At 39.0% G+C, this 25,875-nt stretch overlaps 1 protein-coding gene across 2 annotated transcripts; it reads right to left on the reverse strand.

Annotated features, from left to right (window-relative positions):
- Positions 1-211: 211 nt before the first annotated feature.
- On the reverse strand, positions 212-25,422 carry YBX3 (Y-box binding protein 3). Of its 2 annotated transcripts, XM_079143012.1 has the most exons (10): positions 24,930-25,422; positions 20,504-20,567; positions 19,513-19,546; positions 16,950-17,039; positions 14,528-14,650; positions 11,328-11,534; positions 5,260-5,357; positions 3,005-3,176; positions 2,394-2,494; positions 212-776 (listed from the first exon to the last, which is right to left on the reverse strand). In XM_079143012.1, exons 1-9 carry the CDS (start codon positions 25,186-25,188, stop codon positions 2,429-2,431), a joined length of 1,113 nt encoding a protein of 370 aa, XP_078999138.1. In that variant the 5' UTR covers positions 25,189-25,422; the 3' UTR covers positions 212-776; positions 2,394-2,428. The 2 variants fall into 2 exon arrangements, with proteins under 2 accessions (XP_078999138.1, XP_078999139.1); XM_079143013.1 differs by lacking the exon at positions 11,328-11,534 and having other exon boundaries at positions 24,930-25,421.
- Positions 25,423-25,875: the final 453 nt, after the last annotated feature.

Genomic DNA, 25,875 nt, shown 5'->3' on the forward strand with positions numbered 1-25,875 from the left:
CACTGAACACGAACTTGCTAATTTCCAGCTGTGTATTTCAAAAGAAATCTAATTTTCTATGATCTCAAACTCATAACTAAAATTTATTAAATGGCATTAATTCACCTTATAACTGGCTTTGAATTTGCTAATATTAACCAAGTTAGATGAATGAAGTGGGGGGAGAGACAAAACATAAGCTAACATAGGAAAATATACTCAGTTACACATCTTTTCCTTTGAAGGGTAAAAATTTTATTTTTGAGGAATTAATACTGCACATTTTCAAAGAGAGTCACATAAGAAAGCAAAAATGTTATCCTCCCCTCATCCTAGAAATAAATAAGAAGGGCATAAAATTTCTTTTTAAATCATGACACTTGGAAGTTTAGCACCAGCATCCAAAATGAACAAAAAAGGGAAAAAAAGCATTTACTATATATTTCAGATTTCTTTGGTTGGGGTTCTCCCCATGTGGTATTAATATTTCTTCTTTCAATTCATATTACCAAAACAGTAAAAACCAGGAAAAAAATATAAACCTAGTGGTTGCTGAAACTGGGGAGGTTGCTCTCTCGTACTCTGTGCAGGCATTCCCGGAATGGCAGCTTGCTGGAAAAATATGCTGACATTTTCATTTTGCAGTTGTTAGTTTCTCAAAGAATAACAGTAAACATTCTAATGTCCAAATCTTGGTTAGTCTTCCACTTTATTGCTTAGATGTTTCTTTGGTGTTGGTAAGGTCGTGGGTGTGCTTTTTGCTTTACTTTTGAATGGTCATTAATTCTTTAGGTCACCTGGAAAACATTAAAAAACTTATAAAATTATAAGTGACAAAAACAACCAAGAGTTAAAGAATCAAAAGGCAAAAATGATCTACTTTTTCATGATTCTAAAAATATTTCAAAGGTTCTAAACAAGGTCTGTACACCTTATAGTTTATTAATTTGATATAAACTTACTTTTAATAAAATACTTTCCTAATAAATCAAAAAAGTTAATAGAATAGTAAAACTTTTATGGACTCACCACCATAAGGCCTTACCAAATAAATATTTTAATATCCATAACTCTTCATATCATAATATTTTAGTGGTTGCAACATACCTAGTACAGCTCTATCACCATCAATTAGCTTTTTCCCCAATGTCAAACAAATTGTATGTAAGTAGAAAGTGTTTCTGCCACATTTTGGATTATTTCTTTAGGAAAAACGCCTACAACTAATACTATTTAGTGGAAGACTATAGCCATTTAAAAAGTCAATATATAATGCTAAGTCAGTTAATTCAAGTTTGGACAGGAAATGTATGTCTATAGTAAAATTGTCCATTCTACCCAGAGAGAAAATACAAAGTTGGTAGCATAGCAAATATCCACCTAATGAAAGGCTAATGATTTAGGTCTTGTAACACTGCATGTAAAAGCAGGTGACTTTAAAAAGTAGAAATTTATAATAACCCCAGAACCATATTAATAAAATCTTAATAATGTTTTTTTAAAATAGCATGTTTTATAATCTCCCCTTTAACTAAAAACTAATGAAAAGAGCAATAAGCAAGAAATACATAAACTCCAGAGGTGATAGGTGAAAAACTCAATGAAACCTACTGTGGCATCCAAACTCTTAAGTCTAACTGTACTGTAAAGAGACTGATCTCTCTAGTTATTATTTCTACCTGTGTGAATAAAATTCCCAAGATCTTGAACAAGACTGAAAACAGTAAGAAGCAAGGACAATGGTGAAGATAAGCTGACCTACAGATGTCATTCATACCACCTTCATTCTGAGCACTTGATGGATGTTATTTCACTTAATATTGTTAAATTACTAGTCAATACAGTTAGCTCTCCACTTTACCAGCAGCAGACATCACTAAAGCAGAGGATCCATAAGTCACTCAAAGTTCAAGATCTCCTAGCAAATGAGGGCTACAAAACAGCCTATGCTAAATATGTAAACCCTTTGGATATTACACAATACACTGCACTACCTCAAAATAAATAATGGTTATCAAAGGAAAAAAGAAAAAACAGCAGTTAATTCTACAGGTAAGTCTCCAGTTACTAAAACCAGGTCCTCGTCAGGGACTTGAAAATTATCAAATTGGCCCCTAGGTGCGATGGAGTCACTTTTCTTAAGAGGTATTAATAGTTAAGAGCTGTCTGCCTAGAAAAAAAGAAGTTGCCTATCAACTCTGTCTCCATGTTTATATCCCAAAACTTATCCAAATAAGGTCAATCCCAGAGATACTGAACCACCAAAACAATTTTTCCCCAGAAGCCCCAATGGAGACAAGGGGTTGACACAGATGAACCGCAGAACTAATTTAAACTAATTTCTGCTACTACTGAGAAATCAGTGATATTTAAAAGAAAACACCAACTCAAGATTGGGCCACCCACGCTCTTACCCTGCTGGTGGTGAAGGTGCCTGGGGAGCCGGGTGTCACTCAGCACTGCTCTGCTCGGTGGCTGGAGCAGGGTTCTCAGTTGGTGCTTCACCTGCCTTGGTCTACAACACAAAACAAACAATGAACTAGAATAAATCCACACTGATGCTGTGGGAAGTTTACGACTAAAGGGCCTCAAAAGTGAATTTTCCTGCATGTATAATAAAATAACCATGCAAAACTTATTCATATATTTGTGAGTCAAAAGATTAGCACCTGGAACCCCGAGGAATGGAGCCGACCTTCTATGGACTAAGACCTCTGAAACCATGAGCCCTCAAATAAACCTTTCCTCCTCTATAATTGTGTTGGTCAGATCACTCAGTCACAACAACAAAATAGCTGACTAAAACAAGAGCCCTGAATCCATTTGGATAAATCTTTCAGATATTAATTAGCAAATTCAAATATTTGGAAAGTTATGTGCAGGGTATACCCTGTATCTATGGATCTTAAGCAAAATATTATATTTGTTAAGTGTCAGCTTACTATGTAATAAAATCTTTCTTAGAATGCTAAAGTTCGACAGAATTAATGACGTGGCAATATCACTCCGATGGGCTGGCTTTTACCTCTTTGCCATCTTGTGAAGGAGCATTTGGAGGACGGGGGCGACGCCGATAGTTATAGGGGCGCCGGTATCCACGGCGAGCAGATGGCTGGTTTGGACCACTGGCTGCTTGTTGATTCTCTTTATCTTCAGCCTCTCCAACAGCTGGGGCAGGTCGTGGGCGAGGAGGTCCCCTAGAGCAGGGAACACAAAGCAAAAGGAACAAGTGCCACAAGACAGGGATTCTCAAGAACATGGGGCTGATTGTTAAAAGGCATAAAGTCAAGTGATTAGTACTTACTGCTAGAATCATTCACAGGCCAATATTGCAAATGGAACAAAGTTGTAGTTAGGAAAAAATAAACTTATTTCTCCATCATTTTCCTCTTTCATTTGAATATATGTTTGTAGTGACAAACATATGCCGAGTATCTACTATGATCCTATCAGGTACTTTGATAGGCACTAAGGACAGGAAAATGGAAAAAGAAAAGTGATCTGATTGGTCCTGCATGCATAGTCTAATGGGAACTAAGGAGATCAAACACAGGCAGAAAACTAACATTGCTGTATGCCAAAGCCTGTGCTAGTATATTTTCATATTAAATATTTAATTTCATTGTTAATTCCGTGAGCTAGATTTATAGTGAGAAAACCAACAGGTGAAGAGATAAGTATTTGCTTGAACAATTTGGAAGTGCTGTTGCTTTTATTATAGACCAAAAAAGGCCAAACATGACTTTCCCAAGATCAGGCAGGTAGGGACATGTAGCTGGGACTCTATGAAGAGACTCTTTCAAACTCGTTAGTAATTATGATTATGCCTAAAACTGGAATTTTGTGGGGAAATAGAACATAACCTGATATAAATTCATTCTTTCCCAATACAATATACTTACTCTTCTTTCTTTGGTGGGGGGTGGGTAATGAACTCAAGGGTGCTTAACCACTGAGCCATATCCCAGCACTTTTTTTGAGTCAGGGTCTTATTATGTTGCTTATAGCCTTGCTAAGTCACTGAGGGTGGCTTCTAACCTACAGCCCTCCTCCTACCTCTCAGTCTCCAGAGTTGCTGTGATTACAAATGTAAACCAGTGTAAACCCAACACCCGACACTTACTCTTCTTTCAGTAAGTAAATCCTTATCAATAAATTTCAAGGTACAGGTTGAGCACCCCTAACCCAAAAAACAAAACTCAAACTTACCAAGTGCTGAAACAATACTCAAAACATTCACACTTTGGAGCATTTCAGATTTCAGATTAGGGATGCTCAACCTCAAGTTTCCAAATACTTCAAAATCTAAAAAAACTGTGAAATTGGAAATACTTCTAGTGCCAAGAATTCTGGATAAGGGATACTCAACCTGCAGTGTAAATGTCATTCAGGAAGTTCTATTTACCTTAGTAAAAGAATAGGCAAGTTTATAACAGAAAAAGATTCAAAAGGAAAAAAAAAAAAAAAAAAAAAGGTTCAAAAGGATCTATGAGTACAACCCAATTCACGGTCTTTAAAAGAGATAAAATATGAATAAAATAAAATACTCCTTCACTAATATTGATACTAGTAGTAATAATATCTAATATTTGTTCAGGGTACCATACTAATGATCACAGATAAAATGGTATATTTAATCTTACTGGCCACTATAAAAATTTCTTAATATGAAAATTATAGATCTGGTAGCCACAAATTAAGAGTTCAGAAACTTGCCCAAGAAAATATAACTACTAAATTGAACAATGGATGGGGGCTGGAGTCGTGGCTCAGTGGTAGGTTGCTTGCCTAGCACGTGTGAGGCACTGGATTCAATTCGCAGCACCACATATAAATAAATAACTGACAACTAAAAAAATATTTTAAAAAAACTGAATAATGGCATTTAAATTCAGGCAATATGATCCATAGCCCTAATTAATCCCACCAGGTCACCTGAGTTATTAAAGATACTCTGACAATTCTTTTTCCATTCGGAACACTACCACTGACTCGATCAGCAATTAATTATTAATTCATATCACATGATAGTTGCAGAATACAAATAATGTTTGGTACAGTGATAACTAAACATTCTAGGTTTTCAGAAGAAGAAAATGTCGTATCACCATTTGAAAACACCTACTGAAAAGTCAAAGAACTCAGGCATGTATTCAAAGCAGCCACATCTTCCAAATACGTAATTAATCCACAGAAGAAATCATAGTGCCCTCATTCATTCTACCATCACTCACAAGTGTTCCAACTGATCATCATTACTCTGTGGAAAATGTTACATACCTACGGTACCTTGGGCGATAAGTTGGATTTCTATGAACCGGTCCCGGAAGCTGTGCTCCCTCAGGGACTCCATCCTTCATCTCTCCAATCTCACCAGCCTAGAGAGGGCAATGAGAGCTGCAAATGAGTGTCATGAACAGTGAGTGTCATGCACAGAGTGTAAGAACAGAGCACACATTTGTGTATGTAAATATTTTTCGAAAGTGAAAAACAAAGTGCTTAATTGCAAAGCTGGGCACTCTTAGTGAACTATTTTTATTAGACTTTGTGAGTGATAGTTAAGGAAGATCAGTCCTACAAGAGCCTTTTGCCTTATACCAGAGCACCTAACTTTATTTTACAACACTTAACATTTTAAAATCCAGTACATTCAACTCTTGAATAAAATCTAATTTTATTAAAGGACCCTACTTGAGCAGTAAGACTTTTTTTTTCAATTGTTTCAAATGCAGATCTATGAACTCCACAAGCTGGTTTTCCCTCAATACCAGTAAGGGTTTCTATAAAGGTTCATCCAATCTTATCTATGGGCTGTAGTTATATTTCAGTGTTAGAGAGGCTGTGTAGCATGTGTAAGGCCCTGCGTTCCATGTCCCACACTACGAAACCAAACCAAATCTTAAAACCATGCTTTCCCCTCCGATTTTATTCAGTTGTTTCAATTTGTATTGTGTAGTGTAACAACTAAAAAGAAAAATACCTTTTTGTAAATTTGTTTTAATCTGGAGGAATAAAATTAACATACTATATAGCTTCTAGGAGGAAGAAAGAACTAAAAACTAACAACAAACAAAAACCCACTGACAAGCACTGAATTTTTTGGGGGGTGGGGGTGGGGGAGTGGTCCTGGAGATTGAACCCAGGGCTGCTTTATCACTGAGCCACATTCCCAGCCTTTTTGATTTTTGGAGACTGGATGTTCCTAAATTGCACAGCTGGCCTCAAACTTGTGATCCTCCGTCACAGCCTCCTGAGCCACTGGGATTACAGGCATGTACCAACATGCGCAGCAGCTCTGAGATTCTTTACAATACAGGCATACATAGAAACCTTATCCCAAAAATTACATCCTTTTTCCACCTCAGAGGCAAATACTAACCTTCGTATTTCACTAGGGAAAGAAATAATTAGAAGAAAATTTCTGCATTTTTCACTATCAAACCTACCAAACCACCTGCATGTGTATTAATTTTCTTCTTTCCTATTACATAGGATAAATGGTTCAGGCTTGTATCTAAACCCAAACCCCCTCTCTTCTCACCAGGTAGGGTATGCTAATTCTATTTATTCCCTCCTCTCTGTTCACTATATATATTTTTCCCTTCTCTACCACGTTCCCTGAAGGTATACAATGCACTGAAATACCAACCTTTTTCACTTCTTAAATTTGAAATAATCACATACAGAAAAATTGAAGTATATAATCTAATCCTCAGATTCAAGTTCTAACTACCATTTGTCCCAAATAATCTTTTTTAGAAACAAACAAACAAACAAACAAAACATTTAGAATCATGTTGAATTTATCAGTGTCTTTTTGTCTGGGACATTTTGCCAATCTTTACTTGGCTTTTATGACCTTGACATGTTTAAATATTACAGGTCAGTTATGTAAAAGATCCCACAATTTGGATTGTATGGTGTTTCATAATGATTATTTAGTTCATGCATCCAAATAGGAAGTCACAGAAGTGATACACCATTCTTCTCATTGCATCCCATTAGGTGGCACATGGCTTCAATTTGTATCATTATGACAATGTTCCTTTTGTTAAGTGGTGAAGGTGGCATCTGCCAGGATCCTGCTAAAAGTTGACACTGAAAGTTTTCCTCCCCCACGTTTTCTTTTGGACACTACGGATCGAAACCAGGGGTGCTTTACCACTGAGCCATAACCCCAGCTCTTTTTATTTTTTTATTTTGAAACAGGGTCTCACTAAGTTGTTTATTGCCTTGGTAAGTTGCTGAGGCTGACTTTGAACTGGTGATCCTGCCTGCATCTCCGAGTTACTGGGATTTTAGGTGTATACCACTTCATGGAGCCTGTTCCTTTTTGTAAGTATTTTAAAAGTATTTTTACTTTATAAAATCTTGTTACTCAAATTTTTCAATATGTTCATTTATTTATTTATATCTGTGTGGACTCAATTTTCAATTTTATTCAATGAGTTATACTCTGTTACTATCATTACTGACCAATGGGAATACCTTCAGCCTGGCTCATGTCCTCTTGACCTGTCTCCAACATTCTTTGAGGAACTTCCTAGCTTTCTGGCACAAGGTGTTCCAGGCTTGTATTTACTTTCTCTGTCCCAGTTCTGAAATCAGTCTTTGGTGATAATTAGGGGGGTGGGGGGGGGGACTTGGGGGCCAGGTATGCTCAATGCTATGAGGGTGGAAGGAAGGAAGGAAGGAATGTATACACAGTTACCTGTGTACATGTGTATGTATGTGTATATAGGTGTGTGTATAGGTGTGTGTGTGTGTGTAAAATAGGTACATCTACCTTTATCAGCCCCACTTAATGGCTTTAGAACAAAGCTACTGGTGAGGTATATGGGGTAACAGATCAGGGGAAACTTAACCATTGTAAAATATGAAATTGTAAAAAACAAAATTCTTGTCCTGATCTCATGTCCTCCTGGAGTCACTAACTCATTTATTTGAGCTCTTTTACAGATAAATATATTAAAGAGGGCTGGGGATATAGCTCAGTTGGTAGAGTGCTTGCTTTGCAAGCACAAGGCACTGGGTTCAATCCCCAGCACTGCAAAAAAAAAAAAAAAAAAAAAAATATATATATATTAAAGAAAAAAATCACCCCCCATTACTACCACTACCACCACCACAGAAACCTCTCCCAAGGAGCATATATTTTTCTTTCCATTTACTATCTCATTCCAATACAAACTTTGCTCTCACCATACCACTGACCTCCAAATTACCAAGCTTATTAATTCTCTCTAGCGATCAACAGCATCTAACACATACCCTTCCTAAAATACATGCTCCCCAAGTGCTCCTTCCAATGTCTTTTGTCAGACAAGCCCTCATCTTTAATTGTTACTATGTCCCAGAACTATATGATCATTTTCTCACCTACATTCACTGTTAATCTCATCCTGCTCTATGGCTTCAAGCATCACATTTTATGACTCCAAATTATGCCTGCAGTCCCATGTCTGCTCTTCAGGCTGCCTCTAGCTTGGCACATGCCACCTTCCTTGGTACCTGGAAGACAACCTCAAGGTTCACTTAGGTCTCTTCTCCAACATCACTTAAAGAGTTCCAAAGACTTTGTCAACCTCAATACCTAAAACTACACCTTTCTTTTCTCTAGCTACTTTCTACCCGTGACTCTGCTTTATTTGCTGCCAATGTGACATGTCTACTTGAAGGTAAATTTTAACAATAGGGAAAGATCTCCAAAAATTTTTCCCCTTTCCCCCCAAATCCAATCTTTCTTCAGCCTCCTTACGTTTGTTCATGTAAAAAACACAAAGGTATCATGTGTTTCTTATACCTCACACATTTATGCCATTTATGCCACTACATGCCGTCACAAATTAAGTTCAAAACATGTCCCAGGGCTGGGACTGTAGCTCAGTGGTAGAGCACTTGCCTAGCATGTGTGAGGCACTGGGTTCGAGCCTCAGCATCACATAAAAATAAATAAAAGCATTGTGTTTATTTACAACTAAAAAAATTTAAAAAACAAAACATGTTCCAATCCTTACCATTTACTTCCACCTTCTACTGCCAGTCTCTAACCCAACCCACTACCAACTGTGCACTGGGAAATCACAGTGGCAGGCTACTGCTGTTGTCTCCTATGGTCTAGTCTCCATACAATAGTCTGTCTGATAACTACCTGAGCATGTTTCTTTTATGTTCGGATCAATCTTCTGGCTTCTCATTACATTTAGAGTAGGACAAAAGTTCTTTACTGTGCTCTACCAAGATCTCATGTCCACCACCCACACCACCAACCTCAAGTCTGCCTTTAGTTTCCTGAAGGAGTCAAACTGCTTCTTCAAAAACTTTGACAAAGACATCTATGTGCAAAGAATGAGAATCTAGTGGAATGAGAGAAGAGGAAAGCATGGACAATTTAAATCAAACTCTACCATCTTTTGACAACACACCTTGGATAAACTTGCCTATTTAAAATAAAAAATTCAAATCTTTTCATTCCTAAGAAAACTATAAAAATGTGCAAACCACTGCCAATTTCATAAGGCTAGATGTCAATTTTCATAAGTTAGAGAAGACAGAACAAGAACCGATTCTACAAAAATGTCACTCCCTTTCCTTCAAATAATTATTTTCTTAGATAGATAATAATAGTTGGTATTAAATGAGTCTCCTTAACTTTCAAACATGTAGTTATCGTCTTTGAAATTGAAATCATTTAGTTACTGATAGATTGTACTGTTTTTTGTTCTGAATAACATAATTGCTACTGACCTGAATAGCACTGTTTCCCCTCATTGCGCCCAATAAATTTCTTAGTATTGTATACAGAAGGAAATGTTGTCTAAACTTTTCTGTTTATCTCAATAGCTTTTACCATCCTGGAGATCCACCTATACTTTTAAGATATTATACTGACAACCTTGAAATAGCAATTATATGGAACTGAGGAATTTTCATTTGTTGCTCTTGATTTGGCTTTAAAAAACTGGTAAGTCACTGAATACCCAAACCTGGTAGAAATGTAGCAGAGAGGTAAAAAGGGAAAATTGTTGAATACATCAAAAATGGCTTTTACTTCCAACATGGCATGGATAAAAAGGTCAGTCTGCATTACAAACAACCACATGCAGCTAGGTTATTGAGAACAAGCACACATGTTCAACTAGCATCTGTAAATAATGTTCTACATAGCACTAAGGAATCACTTTGCTCAAACCTTCGATTCCTAAGATTAAATATACTCTTTTTACAATGCATGGAAAATACCATGCTCTCAGAAAAATAGGGTGTGTGTGTGTGTGTGTGTGTGTGTGTGTGTATGATGGCAAACAATAATGATTGTAACACACAAAAATGGATGTTTATTATAGTCTCACAATCTCAATTTTTCCTGTCCTAATTTCCTAGAAGCCCAGAGTGCTGCCCTAAAGAAACCTACTATGTCTCATGTACCCAAGGTCTCCATATATGTAAGTCTGCTTGTTATTTTTAGCACATTTGTCAGGGGCAGCTGTTGAAGAGTAGACAGGAAAAAAACAAGAAGCAATGTAGAAAGAACACAGTCATGCATGATGGAATAGCAGTGCAAAGAACAGACAGAACATAATGTTCAGTGAAAACATTTTTGAAAGCCGAGGAGAACCCAAGGACACTAAGAAGGAAAAAGTAACTAGTGATTAAAATAAATGACGAACTACCCATGGTTGTCCTAGTTCCTGGAAAATGCAAAGCTGGTTTAAGGCTTGTTAACAATGAATTCATAACACCTTTACTAATAATATTTTATAGTTAAAGAAAAAAAAAAGAAAAATCCATCAATTTCCATTTTGTTAGTTTTCTTAAAATCAGCACCATCTCATCTGAATTTGGTATTTTGTAAATGTTTTCTGTGCTGCAGGCATGTTACACACACTTTATATTTAATAGTCATGAACCTTTGTGAAGGCAATGAATGCCTCCACTTAATAACCACCAAATCTCTGTATGACTTGGTCTCTAAAACTTAGTTTTCTTGCAACCTCACAGATCAGCAGTGGCAAGATTCAAATCCAGGTCTTGTGTACCTTTGGTGTTTGAGCTTGTACACCTACCACCTGTCTCACTACTCTTATTCTTCTATAAACTAGAAATATTACTCTACCTTCCAGAGTTCCCTCTTATAGGCATAGCTCATGTAGTTGTGCTTTTAGAGATGTTTCTAGAATCAATGCTCTAAAAAAGCCCACTAAAGGGCTTGCCTCAGCTTTTGTAGCATCAGGAAGCCACAAGCAAGGTATTATTTCCGGCAGTTGGTGTTGGAGGAGGAGGAGGAGGAAGAGGCAAAGAAGGATGGAAGGGTGAGGATTGCTGAGAAGTTCCAGGTGCAATTTTACCTGCATTCTGTTGGGATGGGGAAAGACCCGTGAGCGACGGTCAAAGGTCTGTCCCACGTGGTAAGGCGGGAACCGCCGCTGCCGGTACTGAGGGCGATACTGGGGGCGGCGCAGCTGACTCCGGGCCCCAGAGAACTGCCCGTCAGTGGCAGGGGGGTCAAATCCTTCACTGCTGCCGCTCCCTTCCTCCTCCTCCTCCCCAGCGTACTAGCGAAGCAAAGAAACAGAGATTCAGAAGAAGTTTCAGCAAGGGAAGGACCAAAGAACACCACACTTAGGATGATTAACACCAAAAGCAGAAGGGAAAAAAAATCCCCAAAGCAATACAATAACCCCTTTCAATATACAGATAAAATGCATTTAGCCCAAGTTATCATGGGATTCCTGGGATAAATAACATTAAGGTTAAAGTAGATCTATGCAGATGAAACACAAGAAGCAGAAAAGCAAGAGCAATCAATCTATAACAAATTTCATAGTTCTCCAATTAGAATGGTTGACCAGCTGATCAACCACCCAAAGGACATCTACACAATTTATAATATTTAGCTCCTTTAAATGTGTCTCTTATAACATTTACCATCCATTGGGACAAAGTCAGGGTAATACCAAGAAAACTACATTTTATAATGAGAATACTTCTTTTTTTCAGTACTGGGTATTGAATACAGGGGAATTCTTAATACTTGGCTACATTCCCAGGGCACCCCCCAAAACTTTTTAAGCTTGAGACAGGGTTTCCTTAGATCACTAAGGGTGGACCTAAACTTGCAATCCTGCCTCAATATCCCAAGTTACAGGGATTACAGGCATGTGCACTGCTCCCAGCATGAGCCTGTTTCACCTAAGAGGTATATATTCCTATGGTGCTTCTCAAACTGTGGTGGAATCTCTGAAATCTTCTAGAGTCAGCAAAGTCAAAATATTCTTATACTACTACTACGATGCTATTTGTCTTTTTCCACTCTTCTTTCCTAAGTGGCTGGGTTTCACAGGTTACAATGACATGAAGTCTACAGGCAGACAAATACAGAAACAGATGAAAATTCACCCATCTTTTAAACCATACATCAAAGAAATATATGTGTAAAGCAAAACCACTCTTCTCACCCAACTTAGTTTTTTTTTTTGTTTTGTTTTTACAAAAATGTTATTTATATTAACATGTAATGAGTTATTTTTAATTTAATTTCTAAAACATTTTTTGGGGGATTACTGGGGATTGAACCCAGGGGTGCTTTACTATTAGCTATATACATCCCCGGCCCTTTTTATTTTTCATTTTGAGAAAGGGTCTTATTAAGTTGCTTAGGGCCTAAGTTGCTGAAGCTGATCTTGAACTTGCAATCCTCTTGCCTCAGCCTCCCAAGTTGCTGCCACTGCAGGCCATGCACCACCCCACCCCACTACAAGTATTAATAGATATAAACACCCATAAACTCTAGGATCCTCAAAAATATCTAAGCATATAAACAGATCCAAAAAAAAATATATATATATATATAAGAACCAAGACCTCTTTGTGGTTTAGAAATAAAGTCTTAATTGTATTTTAACAAATGGTTAAGTCCTATTACTAACCATTTCTAAATAAAGACCCTATTAAGAAAGGGAACCTTTGACTCATTTTACTTTTTTTGTTTATATTTTAAATTACTATATCACATGACCATAAAAAAAAAAAAAAAAAAAAAAAAAGAACTTTACAATAATGAAACCACAAGTGCTGACCACACTCTGGAAAGACAATGAACAAGTTGTCAGTATTTAGATATTACAACAGAAAACTTCCATTTATATATACTTGAAGAGTTTTGAAAATTTTATTTTTAAGTATTTTTCCTAGCTCATGGGAGAAAAAGTCTTCAAAGAGAATTTTTCATTTGACAATTTTTCTAGCACTTTTACTTTTGAATCGACTTAAGAGTCAAATTAATCACAACTAGAGTTCTATGAATGGAACAAGATGCAATATAAATTGCTACCACAGCTCAATCCTACCACCACCCCTCATGGTTAATTATTAAAAACCAAATACAGTTAGCAAAACAAAGGTAAGAAAATATATGAACAGGTCAAACATCCTAACAAATATGACAAAATCAATTTGGGCAGGAAGTGAATATGACAGAATAAGAAACAAAAGTAATTAAATAGAAAGACATAAATCTCCAAAATAGAGGTATGTCAATTCTCAATCTGTAGATTTTATTCTGCTGAGATTTTTCTCAAGTTTTTCTTTGCAAGATATAGGAAGCCACCATCCTGTGCTCACATCCTGAGTTTTATTCTATGGTGCTGATCTTTGGCTCTAACTTTAATGTAAAAATCTACATAATAATCTGATTACCTTATGTTTTCAATTCATAATGAATTCATATCTAACAGGGTCTTCACAACCTTAATAGAGTTCCTTATGGGGGCCTTGAGAGGAGTCCTTTAAATTGAGCCTCCCCTGAACAGGGGCCAATCTAAAGAACCAGAAACCTAGAGAATTACTCATTGCTTCTTTACTTTGAAACAGTAGCAAAATGATACACTAAAATAAATAGCTTAATTGAGAAAAATTACATTTTGTGGCCAGCACTTTAATTCTCAAGCTATTCCCCATTTTTCCTTGCTAACCAAATACTGATTTTCTTTGAGGTCAACAGTGTCAGTGTCAAGGAAAGGAACAACAGGTTTAAGCTAGAGATGGCAATCCTAACCCCCATGCCAGCAAATGCCACATGACTAGGTTCTGGCCAGAGGAAAGAACCAAATGAAGACAAAAGCCTTTACAATCTTGGCACTGCCTACCTTAAATCTCTATTACAAAATTAAATGTCTGTTACTTGCAGCCAAATACATCCTGATACAACTTCTGACTGGCAAGTTTCCAAGGTGAGGAAAAAAAAATCACCTGGCCTGCTTCCAGAAGAAGATAAGGCATTTGTCTGTATTTCATTAAATGGTTTTGTTTTCCTTGTTTATTTTGTGGTACAGAGGATGAAACCCAGGATAACTCAACTACTGAGCTATATCCCCAGTCCTTTTTATTTTATTTTTGAAACAAGGTCCCTCTAAGTTGTCCAGGCTGGCCTGGAATTCGGAATCCTCCTGCCTCAGCAGCCTCCCCCAATCACTGGGATTATAGGGGTGTACCACCACAACCCACTGGAAAAATGTACAAACACTAATGAGAAACAGGCTCAACATACATTACGGGGAGGTCCACGGCGTCTGCCATAGTAGCCACGTCTATAACGGCGCCGATCAGCAGCATAACGACTCCCTTCCACAGGGACTCCATCTGGGCCAGTCACATTGGCTGCTTCAGCACCCTGAGGAAAATAAACAGATGACCTTCAAACGAACATTCCTCAAAAGTAGAGAACTGAGGTAATATAATCTTCCTAAAATATGCTTTAACTTGTTACCCTAAGAAGTACCAAGAGAATCTCTACTCATGTTATTCCAAGAGAGTGTCTTACTAAGTTGTCCAGACTGGCCTTGAACTTGATCCTCTGCCTCAGTCCCTCAAGTGGCTGGAATTACAGTTGTGTGACACACTAAGTCAGCACTAAGTTACTGAAAGTAAAACCTTCTCCACCTTGGCACCAACAGGAAAAAGGGTCCTTGATTAAGTAAAACAGTTTCCATATAAGTAGTTATTCTTTATACCTTCCTATTGTGCTTGAAACAGACTGAGAATTCTTATCTCAGAGGGGCAAATGTATAAAATAATGCTTCAAAAATAGAAAAGTAAATTGTGACAAAGGACATTAAAAACAGCCTATCAGACTTTACGATTTGTAAAACTTCCAAGTTCTAAACACATGCAAAAGCAAAAATAACCTGTCAAACAAAATGAAATTTTAAAAAGTTGGAAGGGCTACCAGAGATCATTATAGGCCAGTTTTTTGGTAAATGATGTGAAACTTTAAGAGATTTGTAGGACAGACCCTGGGGATTCACACCAAAGAAGATAACCACCTACATTTTTATATCAAAAGAAATAAGATGTTTTTATTTTAAAAATAGAAAAGTTTGAGAAGTGTTGAGAAGACAGACTATGAATGGTGTGTTATGTATGTGGAAAGGGCAGGTGCATGGGAGTTAGTCACTCACTCAGTTTTTCATTTGGCTGCTATGATTCCCTGCCACAGCAAATTACCATGAGACTACTGATTGAAATCAAAACATAAGGAAGGTTAATAGTATTGTAATTAAACAAATAACGGCATAAAAAATTCTGTTGAAATTCTTCAAGATGATCCATCTGCTTTCAGGGTTGACTGACTCTGAATAAAACTTATAAGTCTATCAAAATGCCTTCAGTTTTCTCAGAGCCCTAAAAGAATATAGTGATTATATTCAATGTGAGTGTTCTTTCACTGAGAATAAAATGTGGTTTATATGCAGTGCTTACAAATCAGCCCGAAAAATTTAGTCTTATAAATATCGTGCCCTAAAGCAATTTTTATCTTTTTTTGTTTGTTTGTTTTTGTTATCAGGGATTGAACCAAGGGGTGCTTAACCACTGAGCCACATCCCCAGTCATTTTTTTTTTTTTAGAGAAGGGGCTCTAAGTTGCTGAGGCTGGCTTTGAATTTGTGATCCTCCTGCCTTAGCCTCCTGAGCCATTTGGATTATAGGTGTGCGCGACCACACCCAGCAATGTTTATTTTCAAAGCCATGAGACAGGTAAGTTGTAATATTTGGTTCCAAAAGAAACGGGCCTTTTTAAATTGGGGGGAATTAGCTTTTCTTCCACAATCCAGTGTTCATCATTTATTAAATAAAATTTAAAATGTCTTATTTAATGTTCTGAAGAATGTTAGCCAGGTGAAGTGACACACAGCTGTAATTCCAGTAACTTGGGAGACTGAGGCAGGAAGCTCACAAGTTCAAGGCTGGCCTCACAACTTAATGAGATGCTGTCTCAAAAAAAAAAAAAAAGGCTGAGGATATAGCTCAGAGGTAAAGCATCCCTGGGTTAAATCCCTCGAACTACAAAACAACAACAAAAGAATGTTCATTAATGTCATTCAATAATCAAAAATATTTCTACTTAAGCCAGGCCTATAGGTACTCCCAGGTACAGGGGAGGCTGAGGCAGGATAATCACAAATTCAAGCTCAGCCTGAGTAACTCAACAAGACCATCTCAAAAACAAAAAATAAAAAGAGCTGAAAACGTAGCTCAATGATAGAGCACCCCCTAAGTTCCATCCCCAGTATTCCCCCCCAAAAATTTTAATTAAAAAATAAAAATTTACTACTTTTATTTCTTTTTTATTTTTTTCATATCAGGGATTGAACTCAGAGTGCTTAACCACTGAGCAACATCCCCATCCCTTTTTATTTATTTATTTTGATACAGGGTCTCACTAAGTTGCTTAGAGCCTCAGTAAATTGCTCAGGCTGGCTTTGAACTTACCATCCTCCTGCCTCAGCTTCCCGAGTTGCTGGGATTACAGGCATGAGACACCATGCCCAGCTGCTACAAATATTTCTGCTTAAAAGTCACTTGTTCTTCTCATTCAAAAAATCCGAAATATTCAGAGGAAGCTAAAAAGTCATTTTTTATGCTACAACGCTATGTGCCAGTAAAGTTTGTTACACAACCACAATTTCTCACCTTTTCGCCTTCAACCACATCAAACTCTACAGTTTCTCCATCTCCTACACTACGCAGATATTTCCGTGGGTTATTCTTCTTGATGGCAGTCTATAAAGAAAACATTCTATTTGAGGTATATTTCAATATTCAAGCAATTTCATTACAATCAAATTTATAGAATGAACTTGACTGAAGCAACTGTTATCCTATGATTATTTATAAAAACTATCATTCTTCTACTAACCAGGATCTCCAAAACAACAAAAAAACCCTACAAAACTATAGCCCCCTTTACTTTCTTGGTTTGTGTTGTTCTTCAAAATTCATCTAGGTAAGTGGATTAAAGACAAATATATAGGTACTACAAACTTGTTTTGCTCTGATCACAATCATGATATTGGATAGATCAGTTACGTCAAACCACTAAGCTTCAGAGATTGAGTGCAGCTTCATGGGACCTTACAGACACACAAGCACATATTTCAGGTAGACACACTGCAGACTAGACCGTTAACATTAAGAGTGTATACAATGTGAACATGTGGTGGGTGATGAAGAGAAAAAAGGAATAAAAAGAAATACCAAGGGGATAAATATTTCTTTATCTTTTTGGGGGTGCAGGTACTGGAGTTTGAACTTGGGATGCTTTTACCATTAAGCTACAATACGAGGGCCAAAGTTGCTGAGGCTAGCCTCAAACTAGCGATCCTCCTGTCTCAGCCTTCCCATGTTGCTGAGATTACAGGCATCCACCACCACACCATCTGGGGAAAAATATTTCTGATAAACACAATTACTTCAGAAATCAAAACATTAGTGACAATCTGCCTTCTCCCCTGCCATCTCATCTTGTGGATGAGGAAACATGGGGCTGACAGTTAAATGATTTATCTGAGGCCACAAAGGCCTCAATGGGGGGAGGTAAGTAGAGAAAATACACATCCCTGTACTGTATCTGTATGAAATTCATTTAATATTTTTCCTCTCACTTCATTCACATGCTAATTATTCCCTATAGGTTTCCTGAACTCATTAAAAGCTTAATGAAGATGCTATTCTGCCTAAATATTTGTTTATGAAAAGATCCCTTTATCTTTTCAATCAATAAAAGGGAGAGACTATTCTTGCAACAAATTTCTATTTCTTTGGCTGGTATCTCTAAATAGTTAAAGGGGTTCTGAGTTTGCATGGAACTAGGTCAACCTTATTTTATAAAGCGATTAGGCATGTGTAATCCAGCCCTTCCCTTACTCTGAGTAGGAGGCTGGGGGGGAGGGGGAGATTGAGCCAATAGGGCAGAGACCTCACCCACAGAGGAAAAAAGGCAGCTCAGGACAGGATATATGCGCACGCAGCTCCAACATTCAGCCATTCCAAAAACAGCCCCTCCCTACCGGCTCGTTCCCTTTTTCCTGTTAAACTGGGCAGGCCTCAACACAGAGGTGACTCACCACACAACCTCATGGGGCTGGAATCAGGTCATACACTCACAGGCAAATAAGCCGGCCACCAGCACAGAAACTCCTTTACGCTATGGAGCTCTTACCCCAGAAGGCCTATTAACCTCCAGGTATTAAAAGTAACACTTTATTTTCAGTATGCTAGGATTTAAAAGTCACTGTATCTCAACAAAAAAAATCTACTCAAATTATCTATATGTACAATAGAAATAATAGATCCAGTCAAGCAGAAATATAAAGGATGGAAAAACCACAATCAGAGAGCTTTCAGACACTGCTGTCTCTACCCCAACACACACACAAACCTAAACAGGACACAAAAATACAGAAAATCAGATGCCTGAGAGATCTACAGGTAAATGCGCTGACATCTGTACCTGCTACCATCCTTTCCTTGTCCCTCTCTTCATGAAAAACACACTTTATTTCAGCCAACTCACTGAAGCCTAAATATACAAAAAGAACAGCAAGGATAGGTACAACTTCTCTGTATTTTAAAGCAAGCTTTCTAGGACACAATAGGATAAACAATATTCTAAGGCTAATAAAGAGAGACAAACAGCTATAGCAGATGCCCATCTTTTATAGATCTTAGACACTTTCTGTATTTCCTTCACATAGGGAATGTGGGTCTTCTGACCTGGACATGTGCTGGGCATGCACATATTAATAAGAGGGAGAACTACGCTGGGAACTGGAAGTCTTCTCACGTCTTAAGATACACGTGCCTCAACCATCTGCTTCATTGTGCTGTTTACCTCAAGTTATAGGAGTTTTAACCAAAGCAAAAGTCAGATTGGTTGCAGTCAAACACTAAGGAAAACTCACACTGCCAGAATAGGATGCTAATACAGAAACAGAAGGATTTTTGCTAAGGATGCAGGCTTTAGAAAACTGGTTCTATTAAATAGTAATCCATTCAGCTACAAAATTAAAACTGAAAAACAGTTAATATGATGGGATAGGAGAGTTCATCTGCATTCTTAAAAATGTGCCAAAATAAACCACAGAAAGAGTTTGAAGTACAATAATTTGTAGGACTCACTTCAGAGAAACAAACAACAGCAGTTTATAAACACCCCTCCTCATACAGCATACAGAGCATTTATAATTACTCTTACCTGATGTACAAATACATCTTCTTTGGTGTCATTTCTGTTGGAAGACAAAAACTCACAATTAGAGGTACTAAATATGTGGAGAAAACTAAAGAACAATGTGTTATATGACTTCAGATCTTAAGACCTTAAACAACATAAATTTTTGTGTACACTTTAAATTTTGACACCTAGAATCCATCCCCATTAAAAACTAACTCTGCAAGATACCCATCCTACCCTTCCACAGTACCACAGTGCTAGGGTCAAGCATAGGACTCAACATACAGAAACATCCCTTTCCTCTCATCTCTTTCTAGATCACATGGTATGTAACCAGAGCCCCAGATTTTCCTCCAAGCAAAAGCAAAGCAAGACAGTTAAAAGGACAGGGCACAGCTGTGAACTAGGCTCTCCTTACACTGAAACTTAAAACAGCCTTCCCACCACCCCACCCACTCCACCCCACCCCTACCCCACCAAAACAGATGAGGAAGAAACTGGAGAAATTTGTTTAAAGAGGGAGGGAATCAAAGAAAATGATCATGTCCTATAAAAATATCTTAATTCAAGAGCTTGCAGTATCCTCATTCTTATATGGTTATGAGTTACAATACTTTAAAGAAAACACTAGTTTCCTCCCAGGAGTTGGACCAGACTCGGGTACAGATCCAGCTCAATTACTCACTAATGTGTGACCTTAGGAAAAGTTGCTTAACCAGTATCAGACTCCATTTCTCCATCTGTGAAATTATGGACATGGACTGACTTATTCTAACGTTCTTCCCATTTCTGATGTTTTTCTACTAATGATTAGACATTTATAAAATCAGTTACATATTAGCATTCTGGACATGTATTTTAATTAAAATTAAATGGCCAGTTGCTTAAAAATGAGAATACAGTGCTTAAAAAGATCTTAAAATGTATACAACCCATTAAAATTATGGTAAGGGATATATAACTGCTGGTGTCACGGTATAAATTTAAAACATGTAGATGTGCACATACATACCGATTTATAAATCCATATCCATTTCTGACGTTGAACCATTTGACAGTGCCAAGGACTTTGGTGGCTAAAATGGAATTAAGCAGATAAATTATAACTGACCTATAAAGAAATAAAGCTTAGATCACTAAGATCTTGAATAACATTATACAAACCTAAACATACCTGAGTAAACCATTACCAGCTTAATTCCAAAATAAATTAGGAAAAGAAAATGGAGTAAGTAAAGATATCATAAGGAGATACTTCTCAGAAAACTAAACCTTTCTTCTTTGTTCAACTTTTCATTAAAATTGTAAGCCAAGGAGTAGTCACAAGTCTATACAATTCTGCAATAGCTGGGAGAAAAAAGTGCTGGTTAAGATTCACATTCCTAGTATCAATCCAGAAAAATTTAGTAAGTGTGAAAGAGGGGCGACCTTGTGGGGGAATGCAGATAGATGAATGACTTTGCACAACACTTTCACACTTGAAATATTAGGCAAACTTCAACAAGGAACCCCCTAGTATACTGGTTAATAGGCAGTCTACAAAAACAAAGTCATCTTCTAGTCAAATGGAGGCCAACTAGGAATCAAAGAGCAATGAAAGAACTGATGCTGTCTCAATCCAGTTCTGTATTTAGCACCCTGAGACATGATATAACAGACTTTTCAAACCACAATGATGAATTCTGGCCATTTCATTGTTTACCCTACTCTCTTCAGTAGGTGGGAATCACACTTGACATTTTCTATAAAACCCCCTCTTTAAGCCGAATACTGACTCTACCTTCTGTCATGAGCAGGACCATTTCTCTAGAATGCCAAATTTTAGTAGAACTCTTTCAGAGAAAAAGATCTAAACAAATTGTTAATTTCATGTAACTGTATTTTGTAGATATTTATCTTAACTATTTCAAATATGATTCTTGGAATCAGTTGTGAATGTCAAATTTAATGCCTCTAAAGAAATACGTGTGTCTAAATTCAGGTAATGCACAAAAGAATTATCTAGACTCAATGAAACAGAACCTGACATATTTCACATTTTTTTTTTTTTTTTTTTGGTGGTGCTGGGACTCGAACCGCAGGCCTTGTGCATGCTAGGCAAGCACTCTATCAACTGAGCTATAGCCCCAACCATATACATTTAAAAAAAAAAAAAAGTAGGGAATGGTAATCTAAGCTGTCTCACCATAAAATAGCTTATATAATTCTAAGGATAACCAATTAGGTTTTAGTTTTTTTAAAATTCAAAACTAAAACAGTAATTAGAACTTGCTATGTTGTGGGCAGGGTTAGTTTTGAGTTGTTGGACTATAAGCTTGGGGAAATATTTTAGCTTTTTTTTTTTCTTGCTGGGCGGGGGGCTGGATAGGTTTCCAAAGTCATTCAGCCCACACTGACTAAGCATTCTCTAGTGCGAATTCCAAGATCTCTCCAATGGAGATCAAAACACTTGTCTTTAATTTGAGGCCATTCTAATTAGAGCAGCAGAAAGAAAAAACTGATTTTTCAGATGCAAATGTACACATAGATGAGGCAAGTTTTTGATAAATTACAGTATAAGCACGTCATACATGATTTCAGACAACTGTTTTTTGTGCTTTTCATTTGCTCAAAAATTAACCTACAAAATATAAAGAACTGTGTTTAATTTCTAGTACTGTGGAAAAAAAAAATCTTAATTAGAAAGGCAACACTAATGAAGGGGAAAGACAAGAAATAATTCTCAAGCCTAACTGCAGACCAGCCTAAAAGATTATTTTTATTCCAGTGTTTTTTAACATTCTTAATTTAGCCAGCAGTAGTGACACATACCTATAATCTCAGCAATGTGGGAGGCTGAGGCAGGAGGAACACAAGTTCTATGCCAGCCTCAGCAACTTAGCAAGATTCTGTCTCAAAAAGGCCTGGGGATGTAGCTCATTGGTAGAATCTCTGGATTCAATCCCCAGCAACCCCACTCACAAAAATTCTAATTCTATCAATATTTCCAAGAACTTTAAACAGTCAAACAAAAGCATTCACACTTTCTTAAAACCATAATCATAAACATACTTCACACATGCAAGGGGAAGAGTGGTACAAAGAAGACCATAAGGCTTCCATAATGTTATGTTCATCAGAAAGCTTTATTTCAGTCTGGCATGGTAGCCCATCCCTATAATTCTAGGCATTGGGAGGCTGAGGCAGGAGGATTGCAAGTTTGCTGATAGCCTCAGCCATTAAGAGAGGGCCTTGCCAGAAGCAGAGGCACATGCTGGTAATTCCAGCAGCACAGGAGGATGAGGCAGGAGGATCACAAGTTCTATGCCAGCCTCGGCAATTTAGCAAGACCTGTCTCTAAATAAAGTATTTAAAAAGGATTGGAGATGTGGCTCAGTGGTTAAATGCTTAGTATACACACCCACACACACACACACACACATACACAAAGGGAGAGAGACACCCCAAGCAATTTAATGAGACTCTAACAAAATTAAAAAATAAAAAGGGCTGGGAATGTGGCTAAGTGGTAAAGTGCCTGTGATTTCAATCCCAAGTACCTCCCCCCAAAAAGGGAATTTTATTCCAGTCATTATTTTCCCAGGACTGTATGCTATGAACTGAAGCTTAGGCCAATGTGCAAAAACTAGAATGAGAGAATCCAAGAACAGATATTCATTTCAGTCAGCACTGTGTCTAGCACATTTTGGGCATCCATGTGTTTGCTTGGCAAAGGATAGGAGATGGCAGAACACACTGGACAGAGACAAACAGTGTTGAACTGTCATGTGGAAGGCTGTCCTTCATTCTGAGACAGTTTGGACCTAACTTGGAAAGATAAAAGACCTTAGAGTCCTCACCAGGGATCAGGTAGGAACAGAACAGCAATTGGTAATTGATAGGTTTCCTTCATCTTTAAGGAAATATCTGCTTTCGTCTAAGAAAGGTAAAGGATTAAGTGAAAAAAAAAAAAAAAAAAAAAAAGTTCTTGTTGACAGATATTGTATTATTAAGAACATAACATTGCTTTGGATAACATTTGTCTCGCCCAGAAATTTTGCATGGAGGTTTTTGGAAACAATATCACAATACAATATTAACTAGATTTAAGGTTTTTTTTGTTTTGTTTTGTTTTTGTTTTTTTAAACTCCAGCAAAAAAGAAGGTTATTTAGTTTCTTAACTGACACAGGTTATCCTTAGCATGTTGTTTGGTAGAAGCTGCAAAAGAGTTCTGGAAAAGAAAAGTAGTCCCCAAGGTGGGGATCATTAAATCCTGTTATTATTATTATTATTATTTTTTTTTGCATTATTCCCTCTACTCTTTTGCTAATGGGGAGGCAAGGCTCAAAGAAATCACACAAACATGCCCCACCCAAAACAAGGAAAGATTTTTCTGAAGCATCCTACGCCATCTGTTAACTTTCCTGTTTCAAACAGTGAATGCTATGCGCACACACCCTTCAGGGAGCTTATTCACCACCCACCTGCTTTGCAAGCCTGTTTAAGGCCTTACACTGGGAGTTAGTTACTCAAGACGAGAACACCGAAATATGTGACAAAAATCAACAACCACCACAAAAACCCTTTTTAAGTCTCTGCCCCCCGAATCTGAACTTCTCATCTTCCTGTTTCCCTTCCTAAGTTACAAGTCCCAAGGTAACCGTGTTTTGAACAGACGTCATACCCCACTTCCGAAGAAGTTTTTTCAGCTGCTACACCACGTGCGTTCCCACAGTCCAGGAAGAGGGAGACGTGCAGCGATTGGTGGACACTGAACGGCTCTTTGCATCAGTGGGCACACAGGGGGAGGAGGACTCAAGACCAGGACCCAAGTTTCCCAGAGAGGATTGCAACACCTCTTTGCCGGCATGTGGCCGATTGAAGCATGGCGTCTTTCCCAAGCCCATGTGGGAAGGGCGTCTGGGACAGACACCTGAGCCACCCCGGCAAAATCTTTCCACTTTCCTCTCCGTGTCTCGTTCTGCGCCTTCTTCTTCCCCAAAGGAAATGCTGTCCTTTCCAGATCCTACGCAAGAACTTCAGAAGTCCCGGACCCACGTGTCTGTCGCATCCCTACATCCACATCGATCCCTACCCCTGGTCCCTTTCCCCACATCGACTCCCCTTTTCTCTTCGGATACAGGCAATCTCCACTATAAGAATGAGCGACATGCCCGCCTGTGTGTCAGAAGTAATGACCCTAACTCGCTGGTTCGGACCCAGGAGGGAGGTGCACAGGGTCGCGTGGAGCGCAGGGCGCAGCGCGCTCTCCTGGGAGCGCCTGCGGCGTGGAGCCAGCGGCGACAGGCGCTGGGGCGAGGGGACCGGAGTCCCCCGGGACTCAGTGCTGTCAGCCTCTCCTGCCGGGTGGGAACTTGGTGGGAACTTCCCACTCCTGCTCGGGGCCGGCCGCCGCCCGCCCCACTTGGAGCAGCCTCTACCCTCTGAGCTGACTCACCGAGAACTTTTTTCTCCGCGTCTTCGCTGCCGGCGGTGGCTGAAGAGGCGGGGGCCGCGGTGCCGGTGGCTGCCGGGGCCGCGTCCCCACCGGGGTTTCCTGCGACGAGGGCTGCGGGCGCGGGCGCCACGGCCTGGGGCGCGCCGCTGCCCACAGGGCTCTTGGGCGCGGGGTCCTGGGGCGCCGCGGCGGCCGCCTCCGCCGGAGCCTGCGGGAGGGTGGTGGTGGTGGTGCTGGTGGCCTCGCCCGCCTCGCTCATGCCGCCTCCTCTGCTCTCACTCGGGCACCTCGGTGGCGGTTGGTCGGCGGTTGGTGCGGCTGGTGGTCGCGACGGCCGGGCTCGCTCTCAGGGAGGCCGGTGCGGATCTCGCGGCGCAGGCGGCGGCGGCCGAGGGGGCGTCTCGCGGCGGAGGCGGCTCGAGCTGTCGGGTTGCGCGCTCGCGCTTGGGCTCCTCGCTGGATCTTACTGCCCCAAAAATGGCCCCGCACAAGTTTTTCTAGGCGGCGCACCGGCCAGCGAGGGAAGGGAGGGCGAGGGAAGAGGGTGGGGAAACTTGGCTCCAGAGTTGGGCATCGCTTCTCATTAGCATTTAAAGGCGCCTGATGCACTTTCCAACTCACCAATCCGTCCGGAGCTGGAGCCCGGTGGCCGGGTTGGAGAGTAAAGAAAAGCAAGGGTGAATGTGAAGTTTGGATTGTCATTTGGCGTTTCCAGCGGAACCCGCGCTGCTGTCCCTTTGTCGGAGCAGGGCAAAGAGGCTGTCCTCCCTCAAGACATTCTACACCTGAAACTGACCTTTAGGAGAAGTAAAATAGGGCGTGCGAATTAAGCTGCGCTTCACTCAACACTCGTCTTTTCAACCCTTTCTGTGTATTCATTCAACATTTACCAAACTCCAGAAATTGTTTTTGCTACAGCAGTTAAGAACTGGAACAATAAAATCCT

The sequence above is a fragment of the Sciurus vulgaris genome (assembly GCF_902686455.1).
Source record: "Sciurus vulgaris genome assembly, chromosome: 5".
In the NCBI taxonomy this organism is placed as follows: Eukaryota; Metazoa; Chordata; class Mammalia; order Rodentia; family Sciuridae; genus Sciurus; species Sciurus vulgaris.

What these genes read in the sequence shown, in the direction of transcription:
- YBX3 (XM_079143012.1), bottom strand. Translation starts at nt 25,188, where the DNA reads ATGAGCGAGGCGGGCGAGGCCACCAGCACCACCACCACCACCCTCCCG. An exon ending in GGATATGGATTTATAAATCG is followed by an intron (nt 19,547 to 20,503) that starts GTATGTATGTGC and finishes GTCTTCCAACAG; the next exon opens with AAATGACACCAAAGAAGATG. An exon ending in AAGATGTATTTGTACATCAG is followed by an intron (nt 17,040 to 19,512) that starts GTAAGAGTAATT and finishes TTTTCTTTATAG; the next exon opens with ACTGCCATCAAGAAGAATAA.